General features: G+C 39.7%; 1 protein-coding gene across 1 annotated transcript in view; it reads left to right on the top strand.

Moving 5' to 3' along the window:
• The first annotated feature begins 84 nt into the window (after nt 1–84).
• CDC40 (cell division cycle 40) overlaps nt 85–22,723 on the top strand; it is a 61,010-nt gene continuing 38,371 nt past the window's right edge. The window contains exons 1-3 of the mRNA XM_054023650.1: nt 85–279; nt 15,993–16,079; nt 20,361–20,490. Coding sequence (XP_053879625.1) covers nt 88–279; nt 15,993–16,079; nt 20,361–20,490 — 409 coding nt within the window. The 5' untranslated portion in view covers nt 85–87. The remainder of the gene's footprint in view (nt 280–15,992; nt 16,080–20,360; nt 20,491–22,723) is intronic.

Raw genomic sequence — 22,723 nt, 5'->3', positions numbered from 1 at the left:
CAAAAACAAACCTAGGAGCGGATTATGATATAACTGACAGGACCCGTTTGTTCCGGGTCACTGCTCCCGTGGTTCCTCCTTGGTAAGATGTCGGCCGCTATCGCCGCGCTCGCGTCTTACGGTGTCTCCGACTCTGGCTCCGACTCGGGCTCGGACAATGAGGGAAGCTCCCGCCGCTCGGCGCAGGTAGCCAGCCGGGACTCGGTGCTGCATCTCGCTTCACCGCCCCCTGCCCCGCAGGCCTTGGCGGTGGACTCGGCCCCGGAGGTGGCTGTGAAGGTAGGTGCCGCCCCGGGCGTTCGGCTGCAAGGGGATAGGAAAGGTGGGGCAGGGGAATCCCCTTCCCTCCGGCCTGGGTAACGCTGCTGGGCCTGGGCCAGGCAGGGGGCAGCTGCCCGGGGAGCGTTGCCCCTTTCCGTGTGTCTCGCTTGGTCGCTTCACAGGAGGCCTCCTGCTGTCTGGGCGCCCTCAGCTGGGGGATTGGGGTGGAGACTCGGGCTGCCTGTCCCGGGCCCTGGCTGCTGGAAAGGCATTCGGGGCTGGCAGGAGATGCAGGGTCCCCTAATAGCTCGGTGGCTGGCCGGCTGCCCCTTGCATTGCAGGTGCGTAGAGTCAGCTCTTTTCGGCTGTTGCACCGATTTCACCGGATTGAAATCTTGCACCTTGTAGTTAATCTTCTAGATTAGGTCGTGAAACAATCAGATCTCTAGTCGGCAATGGGAGAAGGCGCCTACGATATGAAATGTGCATAAGGAATACTGGGCGGAAGGTGGGGAGAGGAGAATCTGCTAGACCAAAGTGTGATATTCGGGTGTTAACCTAGGTCTCCGCAGCCAGGTGGGGGAAGGGTGTTTGGGATTAATGTGATAATGCTGTTCCTGACCCCTTCCCCTCCTTCCGTGGTGGACTCGGGTTTCCTTGGTTTGGCTAACAGGTGTCTCCAACCCACTACTCAGCTCACCACTCTCTGCTCCCCAGGCTTTTGGGGGCGGAGGGGTGATTAATACCAGAGTTTGACATACAGACCTTTGGGATGCTGTCCTCCTCTCTGCTCCCTTCCCACACACTTGTTTTGTATACACTCCAAATTGTAGGCATCTTATCCTCTTCCCTAACTAGTTGTTTCAAGCCCTGATTTAGAGGACTGACTATATGGTTCAAAATCTTAATTTGATACTGGCCCCTGCTGTTTAATCTTTACACTTGTTTGTTTGTTTGTTTTTTGTTTTGGTGTATCCCTATTATCTTTAGTATTTTCACTGTAGCTTTCCCAGGTAGCAGTAGAATGAAATTGACATAATTCTTGACACTCTGCTGCCTACAGTGCTGTGAATAGCAACAGTGAAGGCTGACCAGTGCTTTATACATTTCACTTTAGTACTTCTTGGCGAAGCTATGAGCAGCATGATTTCATTTTGTAAGCTCAGAAAGACAAGACTGCATTAGTTCACTTTTAGAAAGTTATCTTCAGAACCATAAAGTACAGAAGGTTAGAAACAATTCACTTTTAAATGAAACCATAAATTCTGCAGAAGTTGATGCCATAGTAGCACCATCACAAGCACGTGCCCCACTGAATGCATCCTACTCCATAGTGCCAAATAGAAGAATGGATTTTTTTTTTTTTTCATTTCACTGCCTCAAATTAAAGATGGATGTGCTATCACAGCTGCCCATCTGACACTTATCTGTACATCCTATGATGCTTAAGCACCACCACGCTCCAGTCTTAGAGTTTCTAATCTCTCTGGGAGGTTAGTGTACAGTTTGACAGGAGTATTAATTAACATCTGTAAAGTGCTTTGAACATGAATGATAAATAACAAGTAGCAGTGACAATGCATTGAGGCCCAGTAGAGCCTTACATAAATTTAAAGGTGATGCCTAGAGTACTAGTCTCAAAAGCCTGAACCACCAATGTACTGGTGGACCACTTTCTGCTGGTTGGAGGCTACTGCATTATCACTGTTACAGAGGGTGTGACTTTTTTTAACACTTGCAGGAAAAGACATTTTCTGCAAGAATCAGTATTTAGAGACCTATGAGAAATGCACTCCCTTCATATTATCTTTAAAAAGTGTTTTCATGGTGGCAACTTGTGCCCCAGTCCTCTTCTTGTTGTTGATAATAATGAAAAAAAAATGAAATTTTACTCGGCTATCCCAAAACATCGCATTTAGTAGTGAGTATAATTTTGTGCTAAATGCAAAAAAGATGGGGCTCTGTTATTTGGCAGGCAAGCTATTTTATTTATTTAGATTTTACTACTCTACTATATAAGTGTCTCCACCATGCTCTGGTAACCCTTGACAATCTCTTTAAAAGATATTAGCAACTAAACAGACCAATTAGTTACCCCAAAATCAAACTCAATTGACAACACAAATATAAGAAATGAACATATACACATCCCATACAGTCCTCACCAGATCCCAAGATTATGAACCCAGTTAACAAAAGGCAGATGCACACCCTCAATTTAACGCATCAAATTACCCTTGTCACTTCTTCCAGCTTGCTTCCTACAACCAACCAACATCCCTTTTGCCTTGTCTGAACTAAGTCTTAGCCATCTTGCCCTCGTGCGTGCCTCAGCCTTTTCCAGACACCGAGTAATGCCATCAGCAGTTCCAGCCATGCTGATGGAGATATAAAGCTGAGTGCCTTCAGAATATTGAAGACCTTCTGGTCCATGTAAAACTCCTGGTAGCCTCATGTATGCATTGAACAAAAGGTGTGACAACATGGAACGTTGCAGAACCCCCCGGGAGAGTACTCACATGGAGAAGATGCAGGTGTCCTACACCACCTTATGAGAATGCCCATCAAAGTGCCACTCTAATAGGCCTGTTCACCCATGATATAGTTTGCAAAAAAGTCAACATCCAATGATGGTGAACTGTATCAAAGACAGATCACGGATGTAATGATATCAGGATAGATATTCGATCTTCGTCTATTGTCCCCCGATACCACCAGAGCTGTCTTTGCTATACCCAGGTTGGCAACTAGTGTAGAAAAGAACTGAGGCTACTAAACAGTGTTTGAGTTATCTCACCACAACCTTTTCAATAATCTTAACTGAAAATGGAAGACGTAAAATGGCGTGATAGCTGGAAAGATTCAGTAACAAGCAGTGATTTTTTTTTTTGAGTGCAGAATGTACGTGTGCTTCTTTCAGTGAAAGAGATACCTCCCTCTTTCAAGGAGGTATTGATAATTTGTACTAACAGTGTACCCAGTTCTTTCCTGCATGCTTTCACCATCCAGGAAGGATGTAGGTTTTAAGCACAAATTGATGGCCAAAGTGTTTCCAAAATCATCAAGGATTGACCCTGGCTTAACCTCAAGCAGAGAAGACTTGGCATTATTTCCTTTAGCACATATTCTTATCCCATGGAGGCAGACAGTTCTAACCAAATCTGAGCAATTTTATCTGCAAAATAGAACGAAATGGGTCTTGAGCTTATGGTACAATGATTCTGGCATTACTGTGTTGGAGGAGCAGCAAGTTGACTAAGGAAGAAAGTCAAGAAGGTACTGTCCTGCTGACACACAACAGCTGCACTAGCTGGTGTAGATAGTGACTGCAGTAGTATGCTGGCCATGTATTGCGGAGGCGAGCTTGGATGGGAGAAAGAGACGGTTCTGTAAAAAGGAAGGGCAGGGCACTTGGTGAGAGCACTGCAGTCCCGTGATCTGAACTGTAGTCGTGCACCATTCTAGTGTCTAGTGGGTTGTTGGGACTGAAGAATAAAAAATGCATGGCTTGAGTAGCTTGGTGTCTGGCTTCTAGTTTAATAACTGTTGTTGCTTCCTTAGTTTAGCTTTGTAATCTTTGTGAAATGGCAAAGACTTCAAACGTGCATAGGTATTAAAAGGGGAATATATTCTTAAGTATCTACAATAGCAAAACTTAGTTGCTAGTTCTAGCTTTTTGATATTTGTAGTTTATCAGACATCTAGTGCACAAGACACACTCCTTTTTGTATACTTTTATGAATTGCAGCAAGTACTGCCCAAAGATGTTACTCCAAGATGCGTCATTCTTAGCTGATGTTGAAAGAGGGCAAGGTCTTTGCTTTTGAACTGTATCATACATCTGCACAGTCCCTTTTGATTTCAAAATGGATTTGTATCTATGCAAATTACACTAATGAATTGTAGCTATTATTTGAAATAATAATTCTTGGGGTGTCATCCTTTAGGGTATTTTTAGTAGCTCTTCCACACACTGCTGACCTCTGTGCTGTAGCCCATAGGATTATTTTGCGAGCTATTGTATCCTACTAATCCAGCCAACAGTATCAATTAATATGTTTTTTTCTGAAATTAATCCATTTTATTCTTATATTTTATTAATATTAATTCCTTGGAATTTAGGATGTGTTGAGGCATGTGTTTCCTAATAATACATTTTGCTGAAATGCAAGAAGCCTACTGGCCTGTAAGATCCAGTAAGATCTGCCATATAGCAAAAAGTATAATCAATTATGAATATGTTAGCATAAAAGCTGGCAACCTTTGGCACAGATACGAATGGTCCCTGAACTTTGGGGAACCAAAGGGAGGAACTATCCACATCACAGGTTTATCCGGCATCTACAACCAGTTGGTAACTGCAGGGTACACCACAACTTGGAGGTCATCAAGAGAGCCTAGGTTGGCAGTTTTGGAGTGAGATAATCCTTATTAATATATTTAGAAAGTAAGTGTCATAATCCACTAACCTATAGGAGAAGGGTACCCATACATTTCTTAGGGTATGGAAATAAGATTTGGGTATAGGAGGTTGGGGCTGAATTACATAGGTCAGGATCCTATAAAATACCTTGTAAGAGAGCTCTTGTTAGCTCTTAAGCTCTTCTAAGTTCTAGGCTCTTCTAACTCTGGAAGCTTCGGTTTTTTGGAGTGCTTTTTCCAGTTCTCCTATACTCTAGAGCAGTGGTCTCCAACCTTTTTGATCGCGCACCCCTATCAGTAAAAAAAATTTTGAGCTCGCACCCCCGCCGCGCCAAAGCGCTCCTCCTGCCACGCACCACCAAGGATCCTCTTGCGCACCCCCTGGGGTGTGCGCACCCCACTTTGGAGACCACTGCTCTAGCGACTATCTTTTCATATATCTATTCTATCTACTGTCGCGCTATCAGCTTAGCTTGTGCAGTATAGTATAACTACTCAACATTCCTAACCATTGAGGAAGTCAGCAGCATTGCGTAATCGGGCATGCCAGGAGTGAGGCTGGTCCTTCACCTCCTATTACTGGGTCCTCAAGGAAGGGTTGTGAGTATGTTAGGTTAAAATACTTACAATAGAAATGTTACCACCAATGTTTTGGAATTCTTTTACTGTTTTGCAGTTATATGTTTCATTGCATTTCTTATTTTTATGTTACCTTCAATAAAGATTTTATCAATTTGGTATTGTCCTCAGTGTACGTGTTCTTGCCAAGCACCCTGAGAGTCCTCTCCCGATTATAGAACTCTCTGAGTTCTTGAACTCTGTAGTCTGAATTGGACAAGAACCTATAAATCCTCTGGTCGGATGCGATCAGTGGCAAACCATAACAACTAACCCATCAAATTCAGGTCAACGGCGCTTTGTTACTCTTAGCAAATAGAACTGAAATTGAAATGTAAGTAGCAGTGAATTAAACACATCCATCTGAATCTTGCATCTTATTGAAGATTTTTATTTAAAAGGAAAAATGGTGGGAATGTGCACTGACCTCTTTAAAAATTACTTGAAAAAGTCAGGTGTGATCTACAAAAATAAAATATACAATAAAGAAAAGTGGGCTATTAAAGTATTTTATGAAATTTTCTATAGTAGTATGAAAAGGTCATATATTTGCTATGTTAAGCATTTTAAACTCTTTGCATATAAGGGCCCTATTTTTCAGTTATTGTTGAAGTTGGGATACATTTCATTTATTTAGGGAGAGGGAAAGCCAAGAATGTATTTATTGGGAGTGGAACCAACAAGAGCCTAGAATTCATTCATTGGTGGGTGCCCAGAAATTAACTGGGAAAGATGCATATTTCAGAATTGAAGAGTGTCAGCACTGATTATTATTTTTTTATGTGTGGGAGCAAATTGATTTATTGGTGGGAAAAGATGTGATAATAAAAATCAAATAAGTATGACTTTGAGAGTAAGGAGGCATAGTGGCTCATGTACTTTTAATCTGGGTATAAGACTTAGTCCTCAGGCTAGCAGATATTGTGGAAACTGGTCATAATTAATCCTATTAATATGAAGGTTGAGGCCAACATGCATTCAAGATCTTTATTTTAGACACTTTGTGAAAGAAGTTACTTAAGTCAGTTGACACATTTTTATTCTCAAATTCCTTTCAGCTTCACTAAGTACCGTATATACTCGTTCATAAGCCGAATATTTTTGGTAAAAAAGGGGCGCATCAAAGAGTGGAGGTTGGCTTACACCAAAATTTGATGATTTTAAACTCTATGGAATCATTGAATTGAATATCTAATACATTGTCATTTTGTTTATCTGGAGCCCCTTAGCTCCCTATGGCCGTGGTTCACCATTCCCAGCCAATGGGAGCTAAGGGGCTCCGTGCCTGTGAACGCTCCAGGTAAACAAAATGTCCAGGCCCGCTAGCGGCTTATCCTAACGGGCCAGGAGCCAAAGCTTGCCAACCCCTGAAATACAGGGTCAGTTTATGAAAGGGTAATACAGTTTAAGCTATTTTTACCTAACCATCTTGGGGCGTCGGCTTATAAACGAACAGGCTAATGAACGAGTATATAGATAATTTCTTTTTGGTGATCAAAACTGTAGCCACAGGATACAAGCCAGAGGGTGACTATCCCAGGTCTCTTACAAACATTCATGTTTTGTATTACTTTCAAATATCCTTAACACATGGCTTCGTCAGAGTATTCAAATTGATAAAAGGAAATATTTTACATACAGCATGTAATTAGACTGTGGACCTCAATGCCCCAGGAAACTGGTGAATTCAGTTTTGGAAGGGATAGTAAATCTCCTGCTTCAGGTTTTAAGACCACTTCTAAGTAGTGGAGATTACAGTAAGATTTAATGTAGGGAGCATATCATCCTATATCTTTCTCTGTAGTGCTAACTACAGTCGGAGGCAGGATACTGGACTAAATAAATGTTGGGTCTGCTTCAGTATGGTAGTTCCTATGTTCCTAAGTCCATGCTGTTAGTGCAACATTAGTATCAGGAAGAACTGAATCCCAACAAAAGGATTCCATGTAGTTTATTTCAGAAATTTAAGGTCTGTTTTTTCTGGTGCTATCAGTCAGGTTTTTGGATTATTCAGGTGCGCAGAGAGCATTGCTTCAAAATAAGAACATGAGACTTGGGATGCACATAGGCATTAGACTAATACTGTAGAAACTGATCCCATTTTGAATGTATCTATGCAGTTGATATGAATGTTCACATTCCAATAATTTTAATCTAGTCTGTGTTTAAAATATAATCCTTGTCCATCTGGAAAAAAATTAGTTTCTTCGGTTTGAGGTTTTGACCATATTTGTTCTGCTTTTACTTTCAGTATCCTTCCATCCCATCCATCCTTAATGAGCTAGAAAACTGCTAAGCATATGTTGTGGGGCTATGCTAAGCTTCAATAGTAATTTTAAGGGACTGTTTATGTGAGGAGGACTTTACTTAATGTTTTTTAAATACAACATTTAAAACTATTTTGGGTTTATGGAGCATAGAATATCCTGTGGACGGTGGAGACCTAGGGCTTTATCCTGCAAGGTGCAGAGCACGCTAGCCTAATTCACCAAAGCATTTAAGCACGTGCTTAAGGTTCAGCAGATGAACAGTCCTACTGACTTCACGGGGACTACTCATGTGGTTAGCCCCATCTAGCAAAACACTTAAAGTGCTTCAGAACTCGCATTGTCAAATCCGTATTGCGTTGGACTTCACTGCAAATACCATATAAATCTCAGCAGGAGTTGTTTAAATTTATTGAACAAGAATGTCACTTAATATTTCTTGCTGGGCTGTTAAGTTTGTGACCCATGGGATAGGGTCTCCATTTACTGCACTTCAATTTTAATGGATAACTAATGCTGATTATAAATCCTGTACAAAGCAGGCTGCCCTTGTTAGTTGCTTGGCTAGTTAGTGCTGAACTATCCTAGGGTCTGAAAACTTTGTGTTTTATTGACCAAACCATACAACAAAAATGTAAAAAGTTGTTTAATATCAGGGTGGATAAAAATCAATTATTTAAAATAAATAAAATCTGAGGGTTTTTTTAATTTAAATCAGATTTTTTTGATAAAATGCTTTTTGAGGGAAAAACCTATCTAAAGATACACTATAGGTCAAAGATATCACATCATGGAATAGAGATTATAAATTCTAATTCTATAGTATGAGACAGTATACTCATGTAATGTTTTGAGAAGTTTCATAAACGAGTTCTAATAGTTCATGGATTAGGGACCCAATTTTATGGGGTTCCAGGAGTTTCTGTATAGATTATTTAGGTTAATCTTTCTATCTACCCATGGGACTCAGTGCTCAGTCTAGAAGATACATTTCTACCTCGATATAACTCTGTCTGTGTTATAGGTGAAACCGCATTATATCGTACTTGCTTTGATCCACCGGAGTGCTCAGCCCTGCCCTTCTTCTCCCCCCCCCCCCCCCCCCCGGACCACTGCTTTATATCCGAATTCGTGTTCTATCAAGTTGTGTTATATCGAGGTAGTGGTGTACCATCAGAGATGCTTAGTTTTGCAGTTCTCAAACTGTGGATTTGTGTCTCCAGAGACAACATGCTTGTTAACAGCAAAAATGTTTTTAAATAAATAACAGAGGTGAGAAATAACAGACCTCAACCCTGTTGTCCCTCTGTAAATTTGTGTACACAGAGTCAATCCCTTACCTCTCTAAAAGTGCAAAGTTTCAAAAAGTTCAATGAATAGAAGATTGTTGGGGGTGGAATAGATCTGGACAAGGAGAAGAAGTCTGGAGATAAATGTGAGAAGGGAGGGACAAGCAGTAGAAACAAAAGTGAAACTGTTTGAGCAGCACATTCCAGAAGTCTTGAGATCTTTCTGAGTGTGGCCTTCATTGATTTGAGATCTACCATACCATTCTCTCATTAGACGGGAAAACCTATAATGGCAGCAGGCTGTAAAAGAGACTCAGTTTAGGAATATTTTAATGAAGTTCCTCTACCTGTGGTTAAGACAGGTATGCATGCAAAATGCAAACAGTGCAACAAAGAAATGCAAGGCCTGGTGGCCTGAATGAAACAACATCATGAGAGAAGTGTTCCTTCTCAGGAGGAAGCTGCGTTGAAGATTATGAAAGGAACATGCCTGAACATGCAGGATCTTCAGGCTGGTAACAACCAACAGGAGTGCACTTTTATGTAGAAATCCATGGTTAAATCGAGTCTTTCTGATTAGTGACTTAAATCATGATTTGATTTTAATCAACTCCACCCTGTTTAATGTAGAGACAACGCACAATTTACTCCAGAACTTAGTAAGAAGTTGCTAAGGGCCAAATTCTGCTTTCAGATGTACATGCACAGCTCTCATTAAATTCACTGGGAGCCATGCATTAACATCTGATGGCAGAATTTGGCCCAAATTATTGTACTGTGCATTTAAAGATTAAAATTTTATAACCTCCTATGGGATCAAAGGATTGTGAAGTCTTAATATAAACCACTGAACATGATCTTCTGATACTGTTCCTTAGTCAATTATGAGCCCAATCCTGCAGTCCTTACTGAAGCTAGCTTATTTTGGTGGGAGTGATACCTGAATAATGCCTGCAGGCATGGGCTATGTTTAATTTGAGGATTTTTTTTCTGTCACTGTCTCACAGCCCCAAGAATGAAAGATCCAGCAGACTTTCTTTTGTTGTGGTGATGTTTAATTAAGCAGCTACAGTACGTTATTTGTGCTCTATTATTATTATTTATTTTTATTTTATATTATTGTCAAATTGTTTTCATAGTTATAATGTTTAAGTGTTTCGTGATGTGTCGCTATGACATTGCTAGAAAAGCAGAAGTAGAAGCAGCAAGGCACTGTGAAGTGTGAATGGGGCCCCTGGGTCGCTGACGTGATTTAGTGTCTCAAAGGCCTGGAATCCCTTCCCTGCACCCGGTTCTTTTGCTATCTTTGACCCATATGCTGCAAGCACAGCTGATGGGGCTGAAGGAGGACCCTGTGCTGACAGCAAGGTGTACTGCAGCCACCAGAGCCTCCCAGGAATGAAGAAGTTCCAGTTTCACTAGACACCTCTCTTCCCCATTATGGAAGATGGCAATTATTACAGGAGTCACACTGTATATAGAACATAGTCTGTAGAAGGGCTGACAGAGGAAGCATTGGTGGTGGTCTTAGTCTGATTAACCATTCGTGCTCCTGTTACTTGCTAGTCTCATAGTGGTGTTGTGAAGATTAAAGCATATACAGCACAATATGTTGACGAAATGCCAAACGATATAAGTTTGCATTGTGTAGCATAGAACTAACACAAGAGTCACAGGTTATAAATTTCAGAGTATACTGTACCAAGAGCATACATTCTGCTATACCAAGTGTGTATGTGCTAATGTGATCTAGATCTCACTTGCAATAGACCACTAGAAGGAAATAAAGAGGAGTTATGGACACATTTTCAAATTTCTTTATGGGTAGCTAAAAGTGAAATGGACTAAAGGAGAGAAAACTAGGCACACTTCAACAGTGTACTGCAGGGGTAGGCAACCTATGGCACGTGTGCCGAAGGCGTGGGCATGCAAGCTGATTTTCAGTGGCACTCACACTGCCCGGGTCCTGACCACCAGTCCGGGGGGCTCTGCATTTTAATTTAATTTAATTTTAAATGAAGCTTCTTAAACATTTTAAAAACCTTAATTAATTTACATACAACAATAGTTTAGGTATATATTATAGACTTATAGAAAGAGACCTTCTAAAAACGTTAAAATGTATTACTGGCACGCAAAACCTTAAATTAGAGTGAATAAATGAAGACTCAGCACATCACTTCTGAAAGGTTGCTGACCCCTGGTGTACTGGCTGGTTATCTCTTGGTGCACAAAAGTATAGTTTGCTTGATGGAACGATGAGTAAAGATGGAGATGTTGGAATGTGGAACTGTAATGAATGTGCTTCAATTTCAAGGACCAGCAGTTTTCACATCCAAAGAATGTACATGTCGTGGTATGGGAATGAATTTATTGTATGACTTCCAAATGACTCAGCACTCTTCAGCAAACAGTAAAGTGGAACCAAAATTGCTATAGTCATCCTCCTGAGGATTGTCTTTCATATCACAATCTGTCATCTATTGTGTGCCATTCTGTAGCTGAGAGAAGAACTTAACAGGTAGAAGAAAGGGGATACAAATAATAGAACTGAAGAATTCTTGGCATTTTATAAGGTTAGGCTTCTTTGACTCTTAAAATTTAAAGAATAGCAAACAACTGGCAGCTTAATATCAAGTAATTACAAGTCTGCAAATGTCAGACAATTGTCCAAATCTTGTTGTCTGATCAGTTTATTGAATTTTCCTTAGAAATAACATAAATGAGCCTAATCTTCATCTAAGAAATAATGAGATGAGATGCTTGTAGTATGCTTGTTGGTCTGTTAACATAAACTGTTTGGTATGATTTGAGAAGGTTGTCAGAAACTCCTTTAGGTCATGGAGCTGTAAGAGGAAAAACCCAATCTCATGTGCAAGTAAGTAATACCATTCAGGGAATTGTTTTGGTACAGTTCTATTGTAGTTGCTTTTGTTTGTATCTTTGTGTGCGGCTGAATGAATGGATTAGTGTCCATTATACTGTTCCTAGTCAAGAGCATGGGATATAAAACTCAGGCTTGCAAATGTACCGGTAGCTGTTGTCATCCAGGGCCAGTGAATTGGGAAGGTCATGTGATTAAAGGAATGAGGTCAGTCAGTCTGAGTGCAACACTGCCTGCTCAAGCAGGAGCCATGGAATGATTGTGTATGAATTATTTTTATCAGGCAGGTCTAATGAAAGACAGTCTTTCTGTTTGGGCTTACAATTCCAATATTAGGCAGTACAATAGAAATACTTGCCCGATTAGGAAAATATATATATTTTTTTATTGTCCTAGTTATTCTATAATCAGGTTATTTAAATTGCTTTCATAAACAGATGCTGATTTTCTCCTCCTCCATCTGTGATTTAGAGAACTAGATTTTAAACCCTTTACGTCTTAAATATGTAAGCAAATACATTATTGTTGACCTGCCATTAAATTAGCAAGAATAGCTCCTGTGGGCATTACATGCTGGTGAATAGCTAATAGTTTTAAGTAAATATATACTGTAATATGCTATATTGTTCTGTAGTTTGAAAGGGCAAACTTTGCATACTTCATATAAGAGAGATTTTTTATAAAGGAGAATTAAAATTCTAGTGTATGCTTTTTCTTTCTGTTCTTTTAACTACACCCATTTGATCCTGTGGGTGCATGTATTCTTAGTGGCTTGTGTACACACAAAAATTTCCCAGCACAGCTATATCAGAATAATTATTCCGCTATAGTTTGCTGGTGTAAGTCCATCTGTGTACATTACCCCAGAGTAAAATCACAAAGTGTTGGGAAGAAGTGATCTTGGAGGCAGTCATGGCCATTTAAGACTTTAGAGCTTTGAAACTGTATCTTAAATTGCACCCATAAACTAATTGGAAGCCAGTACAGATTCTGGAGCACAGGTGCAATGTTTCATGCTTTTAAAAAAAGCAAGATGGGATATCCCCTGTCACACATACCCTGCTCTCCAGTTGAGGGAACTGATGTCAAATCTCTTTCTTTAGGCTGGATCTCCAGACCGTCCAGTTTAATCTCAACTTGGATTGAGTCGCTGCCAGTGTGCTCTCATCCAAGCCTATGAGTAAGCTGATCAAGTGCATCAGCTTGGTCAGATGTCATCTCTGAGTACAATATGCCACTCATAGTAACATTGTTCTAGTTCACCTTAAATAATTTGCAATTTATAAAGGCTAAATTACATAATTTCTGTTTCTAAATCCAAATCAGGCAAAAGTGAGAAAGTATTCAGAAAGAATAAGATGTTTTGCAAAACCTAAGTATGGCTCTCAAGGGAAGTCTATCTTTTGTTGGCAATATCCATTTGAAGAACTGTATATGCTCAGATGGAAAATATGTAAAACTTAAGAGATCTCAATTATCATCGTTCCACAGGAATCTAGAGGACTAATCAACAAACACTTCATTTCTGATTTCCTTAAAAAGTAAGCATAATGAAAAGTATTAAAAGTGTAGAGAAGGCTATGTTGTCACTTTGACTTTCTTATCCTTTAGCCCAGGAATCAGAAAGGTATGTTATGTTAACTGGATGATATTCAGCTTATATAAGCAGATGCAACTCTCATTGAAGACAATAGTGGCACCTGCTTCTCAGTCTTTATGCCAGGGCTGAATTTGACCAATTATAATGCATAAGGATGAATTATTCTTGGTTTACATAGATCCCTGGCCCAGGCGGCTTATCTAATTTTGAGAGATAAAGGCAAACTGTTAAAAGGATAAAATAGACATGAGGAGAGTTATGTTCTGAAGTTTTATATCAGAACAACTCACAGAGATAGGTTGTTTTATTTTTTTTAGCAGAAAGTGCTTCCCATGGCTGGTGATAACCATTTGTGCCAGCCAGTTGACTAGGAAGCCTCACTTGAACAGCAGCTCCATCCAGGGTGTTCACCTCCCACACAGATGTCCTAAAGATGAGCATGCTGGACCTGGTTCCAAGATATTATGGTGGAAATATTACATGCTTTCAGGGTCAATGGTGATCTATTTAAACAGAGGGAGGATGAGGCAAAATGAGCAGGCTTCTAGTCAGAGGTGTGTATGTGGACTGTGAGCTTGATGCTAACTGACCTCAACTAAACTGGAAAAACGTGCTATAATCTGGGGCAAAAATACAGACTGTTGCATTCATTTTTGGCCCAACCAATGGAAGTGAGGGAAGAGGTATGTATATAAAAATATATTCTGCCTTGAACACGAGAACTATCCCGATGTAGATTTCCAAGGAGGGAAGCCCTATTACAGCATGCCTTCAGCATGGGAGAGAATGTGCATCAGTAGCAGCAGAAGCATGTTCAGTGACGTGTGTGTTCCATATGGTGTCTGCCTTGCATCTTCCCATTGTCCAAACTGAATGAATGCCAGAGTAATCAAAAGCACTGGATGGATAAACTTCCTAGTCGTATTAGTTACTGGCCTGCCATTTAGGAGGCTGAGGGTTATGGCATTGGCAAGAATGTCAATAGGGAAGGCTGGTCCAGCAGTCCATTGATAACCTAATCCATTATCATAAAGGGGTAGTGGCGTTCAGTACTTGATTTTTGTACCCAGTTCAACAAACGCTTACAGCTATGGTACATCCTTGTTTCGTTGAAGCATAGCAGCATCCACAGGTAATGCTTTCTACCGTCTCTGGTTGGAAAGAGATTCTCTCCCATCTTCATGGATGATCATCTGGCTTTGCTTATATATGCCTTTGCCACTTCCTAGCTGGAATGCACCAATGCAGTACACCTGGGCATGAAGCCATCAGGCCTTAGAAAACTTTAGATAGTACAGAACATAGCAGTGTATCTCCTCAGCAATATGGGCTACCACAAGCTGTGGAGGTCTTGGTCCTTCTCTACAAGGTTCTCAATGGCCTGAGTCCAGAATACATAAAAGATCATCCAAAGCTCCAGGATGTGGACCACGGGTAATGATTTTTGGAGCATAAGGGAAAGCTTTTCTGTGCAGGAAGATGGAGTTTGGGGGGGGGGGGGGAGGGGCAGGTCCCAGATTGTGGGACAAACTCGCAGGGATCAAGGACTATCCTAAACATCTCCACCTTTTGATCCCAGTGCAACACATACTACTTTTACCTTCCCTTCTTATATATGTGCATATTCCTATGTTTTTAGTGTAAGCATACAAATTAAACCTAACAAAACACTACACTGCATACACTTATTTCCCCTGGGGAGAGGATGAAGAATGAGCCACATGTGAAATATGCTAGGTGTGTTGCTTAATGCATCACTGGAAGGTGCTCAGGTACTATCAGTGAGGCAGGTGGTATAAGTACCTGTATAAAATAGAATAACTTCATCCATGTGGGGGAGTGAAAAAATCTCTTTAGCCAGACAATTGGCTCAAAAGCAATGTTGACTGACTTTGGAGGGATGATGCAAAGTGGAGTTGAGGATGGAGGCCAAGATTTTCAAAAGTGATACATGATTTTAATGCCTAAACATATGGGTGACCATCTGAGATGTCAGATTTTCAGAGGATGGATGTTTAGCACTGGATGAAAATTGGGCCCCTTTAAAGTATATGTTGAGTTATGCACCAAAATCACTGGTCACTTCATAAAATCTTTGGCAGCTGTGAAGGAAAAATAGGGGAACATAGTGACCAACAGAGATTCTTGGTACCTGGCATCTTTACAAAGACATCTGCATCAGGGAGGGAAGATAGTTTGCATAGGGTTCTGTTTATACGCTGTGTATGTGAAAGAGAATTAATGGAGGGAATTCCTAATAACCCTGTATCTACAGAAATGTCTTCTAAAAAATTTTCCAAGCTCCCGCTGTTTTGTTTTTCCCAAGGTACTTTGCTTTTTCTCCAATAGGCTAATGGGTATAGGGCGGAAGATGTTAGAAAATTGGGTGTGTTTTTTTTTTTTTTTAATTGCACTTACAGCTTTACTGGTTAAGTTGAGCCTTAATTAAAAACTTGTCAAACTTTTGAATAAGAATTCTCGCCAAGCTTTTCCTGATATTTTTTTTTCTTCAAAACTCAAAGTAAAATTACAAAGGTATAATTTAAAAAGCATACCGTGCCCCATACAGTCAAGTTAGCATCTGGTATTTTAGATTAGCTATATATGAGAAGTTTTGGTTACATTTCAGTAGCACTTTTGCTGTATTTCAGGAAGATGTAGAGACGGGAGTCCACCTCGATCCTGCAATCAAGGAAGTTCAGTACAATCCCACTTATGACACCATGTTTGCACCAGAGGTAAGAAGATTTTTATTAAAACCAGAAATGTTAGTCTTCCAAATTAATTGGCATTCCACTGAGAAATGTATGTGGCTTAAAAGGAATGTTTCATGTTAAAGTTGTTCTAATGTGAAATTCAGACATTGCAATGCCTGTCCTCTTCAAATATAAATGTACAGAGTTCCTCAAGTTCTCCCTAGATTCAGGGATGCCTCAAGCTTCTGGACTTTAAAGTAAAGATAAGAACTTGGGTGAACTGTGAAAGACACCACATAACACAAACGGGTACCCTGAGGATGTCATGTACATTTGTAATATAACTTTAAACTATTTTAAAGCTATTCTAAGAGAAGAATCGTAAGAGCTCTTCTCTACCAAACTATAGAGCAGGGATCAGCAACCTTTGGTCCGTGGCCCGCCAGGGTAAGCACCCTGGCGGGGCGGTCCAGTTTGTTTGCCTGCTGTGTCCGCAGGTTGGGCAGATCGCAGCTCCCACTGGCCGCGGTCCGCCACTCCAGGCCAATGGGGGCTGCAGGAAACGGCGGCCAGCACATCCCTCGGCCCATGCCGCTTCCCGCAGCCCCCATTGGCCTGGAGCGGTGAACCGCAGCCAATGGGAGCTGCAATCGGCTGAACCTGCGGACGTGGCAGGTAAACAAACCAGCCCGGCCCGCCAGGGTTCTTACCCTGGCGGGCCGTGGGCCAAAGGTTGCCGATCCCTGCTATAGAGTATATAGAGTAGGAAAGGTGGAAATCCAATAATGTGGAGCATTGTGCTGTTAAGCAGCCAATACAGGATATTACCTGGCTGAACATCCTGAAGTGTCCTGTCTTCTCAGTTCTTTTGATGTCTACTCATAATGTTAATCAGTGAGCAGTTGCCAGAAGTTGTATAGATCTATAGGTTATAGAAAATGGGTATAGTTTTGTATAAAACTAAAACCCAATATTACCAATAGAAGCAGTATTCATGTCATGATATTTAACTCAAGTATTTTCAATTTTTTTTTTTTTTTTTTTTTTTTTTTTTCAAATGAATGCAGTGTACAAAATTCTTTTGGATTAAAATTAGCCTTCTTCAAAACTACTGGAACTGTTTTTCTATCGTAACTGTTTTTCAGTAGCCTACAAACTATTTGTCTGAAGGATTAAAAGAGATGGTTTAAGCCTTCAAGTTGTGTATAAATAATTTTATACATTATTTGAAAACCTCTTAGTATTATGATACAGTATAAGAATTAATGTCACATTTAGACAAATAAAGGCTGTCTGCAGGTTGGAAAACAACTCTGCATAAATTTTGCATCAGTTATGCTTTGTTTAGAAAACTTATTGTGCAACAATGTGAGCTAGACGCTATTTTAAACAAAAGCTCGCAATCTGCACTTTAAGTGGGCCAAATAGACAACAATACTGTCTCAATTTATGGCTGTTGGTTTGCATAGATGTTTGAATTAAGAAACCCAAGTGGTTTCAAGTGGGACAGGTTCAAGGCTTTGTGAATGGAGCCAGCAAGCACAGAAGTCATAGTGAATGTGTGGCACTTGATTTGCACCTATTAATTAAATACTTTCTCTACCTGGTCCATGGTGACTTGAGGAAAAGTTACTTCTTTATCATCTTGGAGAAGAGAATTAAGGCAGGGGATGAACTGCTAGTGGAGTCCCTGAGACTAGAGAGAGAGAGAGAGCGCTGTCTACATGGTTCTCTCATCTTCCTGTAATTATAGACAGAACGGCGCTATAGGCCTCTAACAAGAATTTTAGAAAGACAGGGAATGTAAAATGGAATATCACAGTGAAAATTAATTATTCATTGTTAACTTCTGTCTCGTGATGAGACTAAGAGCATTATAGGGAAGTAAACTGAGAACCAGTACAGTTCTTTATACAGCATATTGTCAACTTGGGGAATCCATTGCCACAGGAGATCAAGCCTAAGGGGCTGATCCTGGGCTGCATTCAGCATGCGTAAATCCTGCTGAGTACATTTGGTGCTGCATATGTGAAACACATCTCTGAATCTGATCAAAATATGGCTTCATCCTTTCTTCTTCAAAAGACACGATAATTTTATGACTAGTAATATTCAAGATAAGATAATGGTAATCAAATCTTATGCTTCAGTGCTTAAAATCTCTCTTCCTATGCAATTATTGTGTAATTGGCTGGTGAGTTATGAGTGTCTTTTCTTTTCATTGAAGCATTAGGTGTTTAGGTATTGCTGGAGACAATATAACATACAAACTGGATTCATGGCCTGATCTGGTATGGGCAAGCAAGTACAGAATCAGAAGTGGTTCTGTTGATCCGTACTTGAATTCTGCACTAAAGACTTTTATTGGCGTATGACTGGGAATTGAGTATACAAAAAAAATCTAATGGATTAAATGATTCTCTCTCCTTTTGAAATTCATAAGAAAAAAATAAGAAAAATAGGTTTTAAGTCAAGGGAGAGAATAGGAAACTTTTTTCAAGGAAGGAGGCTCGGTTAATTCTATTATCTGCACTCTAAAATGTGTCAAATTATTACATTTAAAAACAATTTAATTTTGAGATTGGTATTCAGCACAGGAAAGCACCTTGGGGAATAAGCAACATGTATAAAAGGTAATATACTTAGCTTTAATACATGCAGCTGTCAGTCTTGAAATCACAGCTGCTCAGAGCTGGAAGTTATTTTTTTGCAAAGCTTGAGCCAATTTTGGTATGTATGGGCAATAAGTAGTACAGTTTGAGTTCTCAGAGGTAAAATGAAGCCGAATCAAAAAGGGTTTATCAACTGTTTTGAGGCAAGAATATGCAGCCTCTGTAAGATATGATAGTTTAGTGTCTTAAAAGTTACAACCATAGAGTTTTTAGTTTAATCGACTAATAACATAGTAAACCTGTAGCATCACTTGTAGTGGTCAATTTTACATTTAAAAAATGCTTGAGAGATTGCTTTGGTAAATTATAGATAAAATATTCAGTTTCTAATTTCTCCTTGGGAATTGGGGAGGAGCGAATAACATGGGAAAAGAACATCCATGTGCTATGAGCATGACATGTTACAGTATTGGGAGACAGCTCTGCACTATTTCAGTACTGGTGCTCTTGCCATGTATGGGGAATACTTAATCTGTACTCCTATGTAAGTATCTAGATGAGCCTTACCTGTGCTTCATTCTGTTTGCCCAGTCCAGAATGGGCTTGTTTATTGGACAAATCACAGACGTGTGTGTGTGTGTGTGTGTGTGTGTGTGTACAAACACTTCTGACCCTTATATGTACCATTGCCTTCTCCTGGATGGAATGTCAGACCTGTTCTAGTGTGTGATAAATACATGTACTATTATGCAAACATTCATGTGTCACTGCTTATCAATTTTGGTAGTTATTTTTATTCTGACAGTGGCTAAATTCTCTTCCTTTGTGCTCCACACAGTGGCGCTCTACTCGAATATTCTGTTCTCCATATTTTGAGAGAGCCCATTGACTTGCATGGAAATCCATTCAGATAGGGCAGAATATACAAGTCAAGATCTGCCATGCAGATCTAAAAAAACTTCTGCTCTTGCATTTCAGCTCTTCCATCCCAACTCATCACTTTGCTGTAACTAGACACTATATCCAATTCTGTAAACTCTCCTATGTAACTCTCTGTGAACCATGTGATACTTCACTTAACCAATACACAAATATAAAATTGTATAGTATTGCATTTTCTTTAGAAAACAGGTGTGCATTTGTGTATGAATTGTCTATATTCTGTAGTTGTGCAGCTGATCCTGCTGATACATTATCACATTTTTATTTTGAGTGATAAAAATTTTTACAAGGCAATTTCCATATTGGTACAACAGTTCTCTAGGGTTTGACTTTCAAAAAAAAATAATACTATGTGGTTTTAGCTTCCCTTCCCCCTTTCCTGTTTTCTTCTGTATGTTTGCATTATTTACCTATTTAATGGGAGGTTTTGCGTGTGGAGTAATTTTTTTTTTTTTTTTTTTTTTTATTGACTTGACCTTGCCAACAGTGCTGTGGGCAAGAAGCTCCACCAAGAAAATTACTTAATGCATAAAGAAACTCCTATTCTAATTGGCATATAATATAATGTACAAATATTATTCTGACATATATTCAGTTACAGTAATCATAAAGGGAAAGTAAGCTAAAGCCACTATGTACTGCCTTTCTTGAAAGTCACACCGTTCGTGCCCTATAGAACGTTATAGATGATTACAAAATACTTAGCAAGAAACTATTTCCTTCTAGAATAGTGTACAACCTTTAAATACTTTTAATTTTGTTGATGCAGTTTGGGCCAGAAAACCCGTTTAGGACTCAGCAGATGGCTGCACCTAGGAATATGCTTTCTGGATATGCAGAACCAACACACATCAATGATTTCATGTTTGAACAACAGAGAAGAACATTTGCAACTTATGGTAAGACGTACAACTCCTTATATTTAACCCTTGAGGCTGATCTCTGTCTTAAACTGTCACATGTGTGGCTGGGCCTGTAACAGACTTACAAAATAATATTAAATGAGAATCTGCACGGTTATAGATCATATATATATATAACATTTTGGAAATGTTATTCAGTTATTCCCTCTGAAATGTTAATCAAATGCAAGACCTCCTACTGAACCACTTTAATTAAACCCTCCATTAGTCGTGGTTATATAGAAGATAGAATTACAATTTCACATTTTAACAAATTGACAAAAAATTATATGACAGAACCTACCCACAATAGGCTTATGATTCTAGCACAATGTAGCTATCAGAAAGTTAAAAAAGCTACTTACCATAGCAACTGGTTCTTCATGATGGTTGCATATATGGATCCACACTTCCCACCCACCTTCCTCCTTCTTCAGTATTTTGTTCATGATTTCTGAATTAATGGAAGGAAATGGATGGGTGGTTGGTGCCAACACCCTTTTTTTAAGTTTTCTGTCTCAGCAGTGTGAGGGTGTATGGACTCAGCAGATGCTTGCTAGAAGCTTTGAGCTCTTGTTAAAGGCACTCATCTCCTTATGCATGTAGATCCATATGGGCAATTGCCATAGTAACCAGTTAATTCATCTCAAAGACCTTTTTTTAGCTTTCAAATAGCTACATTGTGAAAAAGCATAAAGCTCGTTTTGATCTTGTTCTTCAGATTGAAACAGTGCCGTAGAAAATGTACAGTATGTAAAAGCAAGTGGATTTCTGAGCTTTTTCAGGTAGAAAGAATGTGCTGTGTATTTACATGAAAGGTTTAAATTATGAAAACTAGAGTCAGTGTGAGCCATGTTTACCCAGAAAATCGTGAGGATAAAGTATCAAATTTTAAGTAATTTTTTCAACTGTCATAAATTACCATTTAATGTGTATATCTTCAAATTTTCTTTTTCAGTTTCCTCTTTGGTTTTTTGTTGCTTGTTTCCATATGCATCAGCTACCATTAGTACTATTTTATAAGTGTGAAACTCATTGGGTATGTCTACACCTGCAGCACTGAGTCTGAGCCCATGTTAGCTGACTCAGGCTCACAGGGCTCGGGCTGTGGGGCTATAAAACTACAGTGTAGACATTCCCCCTTGCAGAGACTCGGAGCCCAGGCTCCAGTCCACACCCAAACGTCTATACTGCAGTTTTATAGCCCCGCAGCCCGAGTCCTGCCAGCCCAAGTGAGCTGACCTGAGACAGCTATGGCCTTGCCATAGGTCTTGTATTGCAGTGTAGACATACCTGTTTTTATGACTAACAGAAAATAGTGGCAACCTTGTCCATAGGATCTTTGTATTGTTCTGGGGATGGTTCCAGAAGTGGAGCAGCAAAAAAGCTGTGCTAGACTCAGTAAATCAGAAGAACCAGCAAGGAAGCATTAGAAGCTTCAGTTAGGAGGGGCAGTAAATGAGAATTGTGATGTCTCAGCGTATTAGCCAGTTTGTTATGAATTACTTGAAAACATACCAGAATTCTTGAAATATGTTGCTAGAGTCTCATTGTACCATTGTCCATAGAAAACTTTACCTTGAAAAATTGCCTTTCAGTTTTGGGAAGGGAAGATAAAAATTTCTCATGGTAAATTGGTTTAGTAGCAGAGCAGAAGTGTGTAGCTAGCTGTCTCTATATAAATCTAGGTGGGAAGCAATGTTGCTGACTGATTCCGCTTCAGCATATTGGAAGAATCTGTAAAGTAACCCTGCTTCAAAGTTGCAGGTTTCAAAGGCCTCCTACCTCAGCTGTTAGGGCCCATTTTGTTCATTGGCATTTGTTTAACCAGTGACTTTTCTCTAGAAATGCAAATTAAGTGTGTTTGTAAGATAGAGGGCCTTGTAGGTGAAATAGTTTTGTAAAAGGAAGCAAAGGGAATTGGTGAGGGATTTCTGTGCCTTCCATTTAACCTATTTACTATACTTTAGAATCACAATCTTGTTTTATGTGTAATTCTTTAAAATTTAATACTCAGTCAACTAAAACCCTGTTTATTATATTGCTTGGCAAACAAAACAAGTAGTTTTGTGGCTCAAAATATTTTCATTCTACTTTTCTTAAGATAAGTACTTAACTTTCCTGTCAGCAATATTCTTTCTGTCCCCATTCTTGGAAGGGACAGGGGGATACTTCTTATACCAGGAGTGGGCAAACTACAGCCTGTGGGCAACATCTAGCCCACCAGCTG

This window comes from Malaclemys terrapin, chromosome 3, assembly GCF_027887155.1.
Source record: "Malaclemys terrapin pileata isolate rMalTer1 chromosome 3, rMalTer1.hap1, whole genome shotgun sequence".
Lineage (NCBI taxonomy): Eukaryota > Metazoa > Chordata > Testudines > Emydidae > Malaclemys > Malaclemys terrapin.
This window is presented reverse-complemented; position numbering and strand designations above follow the sequence as displayed.